Source organism: Pterocles gutturalis, unplaced genomic scaffold, assembly GCF_000699245.1.
Source record: "Pterocles gutturalis isolate BGI_N339 unplaced genomic scaffold, ASM69924v1 scaffold42420, whole genome shotgun sequence".
Classification (NCBI taxonomy): Eukaryota; Metazoa; Chordata; class Aves; order Pterocliformes; family Pteroclidae; genus Pterocles; species Pterocles gutturalis.
The window spans coordinates 4,079-7,555 of record NW_010147398.1 but is presented as its reverse complement, the minus strand read 5'-3'; the positions used below and the strand labels follow the sequence as shown (position 1 = coordinate 7,555).

The window sequence follows — 3,477 nt, the reverse complement described above, 5'->3', positions numbered from 1 at the left end:
TGCTGAACCCATCAGAAGGAGACAGAAAGAGGCCTAACATACAGTTTAGATAGCTAATATATTTCCTTAAGTAAAGGAAGACTTGTTAAAAAAATTGTCATACATTCTTACCTACCTTACAGAAATACACTTGATGATTAAAACTGAAAGAGAATATTCAAATCGGTTTTCAACTCTTCTACTAGGTATTTAATTTATTCACAGTAGGCTGCACAAGGAAGTGAGGCTGATCTGCTTCTACTCACATTCAGTTCTGTTCTGCCCAAGTACTAGCACCTAATATTTTTGGATTTAAGTGTATTTGCCTTCCCAAGCTCTCCTAAGAATCACCTCTGCCGATGGCTCTTCAGCAATGCCAAAAATTAGAAACAATACAAAACATCTTTTGATAGAGAAGTAAGGTTCGAAACAGTTCACTTTATAAAAATATCATAAAATCTGCCTAGTTTTGACTCACCAGATACAACAAAATAAGATAATTTAACCTTTCAAATACATAGGCATATTAATGTATGTTATTTCTGTAATATTTTGACCACAGTCTGTTAATGAGCTGAAAACATGTCTAGATATTCTTAATCCAATATAAATTACCATAGATATTTTTGTAGGCTCTGGTTTAGGGCCACCATGTTACTCTACAGACTGTGCTGTTTTGCAGCAGTAAAGTTTCATAAACTACAGCTTATGAAGCTCTTATTTCCAAAATAACAGCAGTTCTCCAGGACATGTTCTGTGTTTTCATATTGATGGTGACTTTTTCATATTGACTTTTTTAATATAACAGCTAATTTTTGTCATCGTTGAAATGCACTGAAGAACTAGTGGTAAACTCAGGACCCAAGATTTCAAATTTTGATAATTTTTCTGCATTATTATACATGTTAGCCGATATGATAAATTTCTGTCTTACACTACACTTTAACTTGTATTATCTTAAGGTGATCTACAAAATCAGTGATTCAGCATTACACATAGGTAACAGAAAGTTTGCCCTGCAGTCTGACTCTTCTTCCCAGCACACCTTCACCTTTGTTCCCCTCACGATGGACTTTCTCTCACTAGCTTATCTTCCTTTGATTTTTTTCCTTAGCTGTTATCTTCCACTTCTGTCTTGGATTTTGTGCAGGTTATCCAAGAGCACGTTTTACATGAAAAAGGTTATATGGACTTTCAAGGAACAGGACTCTTAAATGGATGTGAGTTTTTGGAAGTGTAGGTTATATGCATGTAAATACAGCAAGTTGGTGAAGGCTGAGCTGTTCTCTTATTCACCCAAGTACATTTGAGTTGATATACTTCCTCCTTAAAATCAGATTAGTACAGCCACAAAAGATGACTTTTTTCACCCTATGGACTTCTCTGCCTAGAAAAAAAAGGTACTGACATTTATAACACTGAAATGCCTGGGAAAGTGGTATGAAAAGAGGAGAAAAACATTATTCATTTGAAAATTTTGGGCCAACCTTCTGCTTATGTATTTCCACTTCTCATTTCTAAGATCTTACAAGCTCAAAAGGTAACAATAATGAGCCCAAGGAGTGAAAGAGATCCTCTAAAATAATGAAAGAGGAGTCTTGATTACTGAAGGAATCATACTAAACTCTACATCTCAGGTAGCCACAAATAAAACAGTCTATCAAAAACTTTGCATTTTCAGCACTGTTAGTTTAGTAATAGAAGGATGCTTAATATAATTTTTTTCTTAAATAAAAAACACCTTTCCTTCCACAACCAAAACATCTGACTTCTGAAACAGAAGGTGTTGTATGAACCAGGATGACCCTCTTCACCACATCCTGCAAGTGCAGACAGCACATCTCTCAAGAACTGCATATTGAAGTGCACAGATCTCTTCACGTAACCCCTAAGTCAAATGACAAGTCTGCCTTCTGCCCCTCCTCACATCACCAAGTGACTCCAAGAGATTTACTGTCTTTCCAAGGGAAACATGACCTGGAAAGGGCCTGCCCTGCCCTTGATATTCTGTAGTTACAAAAACTGCATCTGTCACGGCATGGATTTTAACAAATTAACCACTAGAATGAAGGCATTAACATCAGTATAAAAGTGATTTATTTCAGCATGGAATTTTTCATGTGCAAGCAAGTGATCAGCAGCTTATTTACCAGAAGGAATACTTACATAGATAGTGTGGCCTGGAGAGCCAGGTATACTGGAACCTGGTCTGGAATAAATGCTTTCGGATGATGTTCTCGTAGGCTGAAAAACAGAAAGTAACTTTTCAGAGCAACCTGAAGCCACTGACACCAGTAAATTTTATTTTAAGTGAAGAAATCTGCACACATCTTTAAATTAACTGAATTTTTGAAAAAATGTCAACACAAATGCAAGCATTTTGGTAAATTTCACAATCTTGTGAGGCAGGTGAGCTTTTTTTTTTTTGGTAGGGGAGGGAGTGCTGTGAGAGGGGAAGGAGGCTTTCTAAACCATACAATTTAAAAGACTGACAACAATAATGAACAAAACCAAACAACACCTGCCAGAGACACTGCAAGGTCTATGAAGTACAGTCTGGAATAGTCCTACTAGTCATTTTATCAAAACGTTAATTCACAAACAGCTAGAGGTGTCAGCAGTTCAGCAGACAAAACTGTTGAGAGGAGCACAGCGCACACGTTATCACTTTTCAGATGTTCAGTCACTGGATTTCCATTATGAATACAGAACTGAATTCAGCCCTTCCTAGTAGAAGGACCAGAAATCCTTGGCTGGGAGCTGTTCCCTACATTTGCAGGGCAATCTAGATGCAACATGAAAGCTAAACTGCTGATTCCCCATACTACGAAGTCCTGGTATTTAACGACAATGTCCTGAAAACTGAAATTCATGAGAACAGTCACATTCCTACAGCATGAGTGCTATTACACTTCATCGGGACTAAAGAGACACTGATTCCCTAGGGGGTGTTTTGTGAGAGGAGACAAAATAACTTATCACTGAGATGTTGGGATCCTGAAAACCTGATGAATTTGAAAAACATCTATTTAATCAAAAGTCACACGGGCTATTGTGGCAATTATTCCTAAATTTGGCATTCAGCAGACACACAAAGCTAGTCAACAATATCCCACCTGCAACTGAGAAACCATGAACAATGTATGTTCCCTAATTAACCGCAAAGAACCAAACCCCACCACAAAGCAATGCATCAGATAACTCTGATGACACTAGTGCAGTGGGATACTTCAAAACCACTAAAAATTGAATTCGGTAAATCGTCCTTTTCTTGCCAGCTTGTGACATGGAACTAAGGGACCATCAAGCACACACTGAAGAGAAACAAGGCTTGACAGCCTGGTTTGCTAATTTTTATCTGGAAATACCTGGAGTGAACAAAACAAGTCTACTGGACCTTTCTTATATCGCAGCATACACTTCCTGAAAAGATCCCTCAACAGACCTCAGAGTCTTTCTACCTTTTATTTCATAGCCAGGAAAGCTATTGGAACCATC

General features: G+C 37.7%; 1 protein-coding gene across 1 annotated transcript in view; it reads right to left on the bottom strand.

Annotated features, from left to right (window-relative positions):
- The window catches only part of ABLIM1 (actin binding LIM protein 1), a 37,845-nt gene that overhangs the window by 31,648 nt on the left and 2,720 nt on the right, over positions 1 to 3,477 (bottom strand). Inside the window, exon 2 of the mRNA XM_010086035.1 lies at positions 2,146 to 2,264. Coding sequence (XP_010084337.1) covers positions 2,146 to 2,264 — 119 coding nt within the window. The remainder of the gene's footprint in view (positions 1 to 2,145; positions 2,265 to 3,477) is intronic.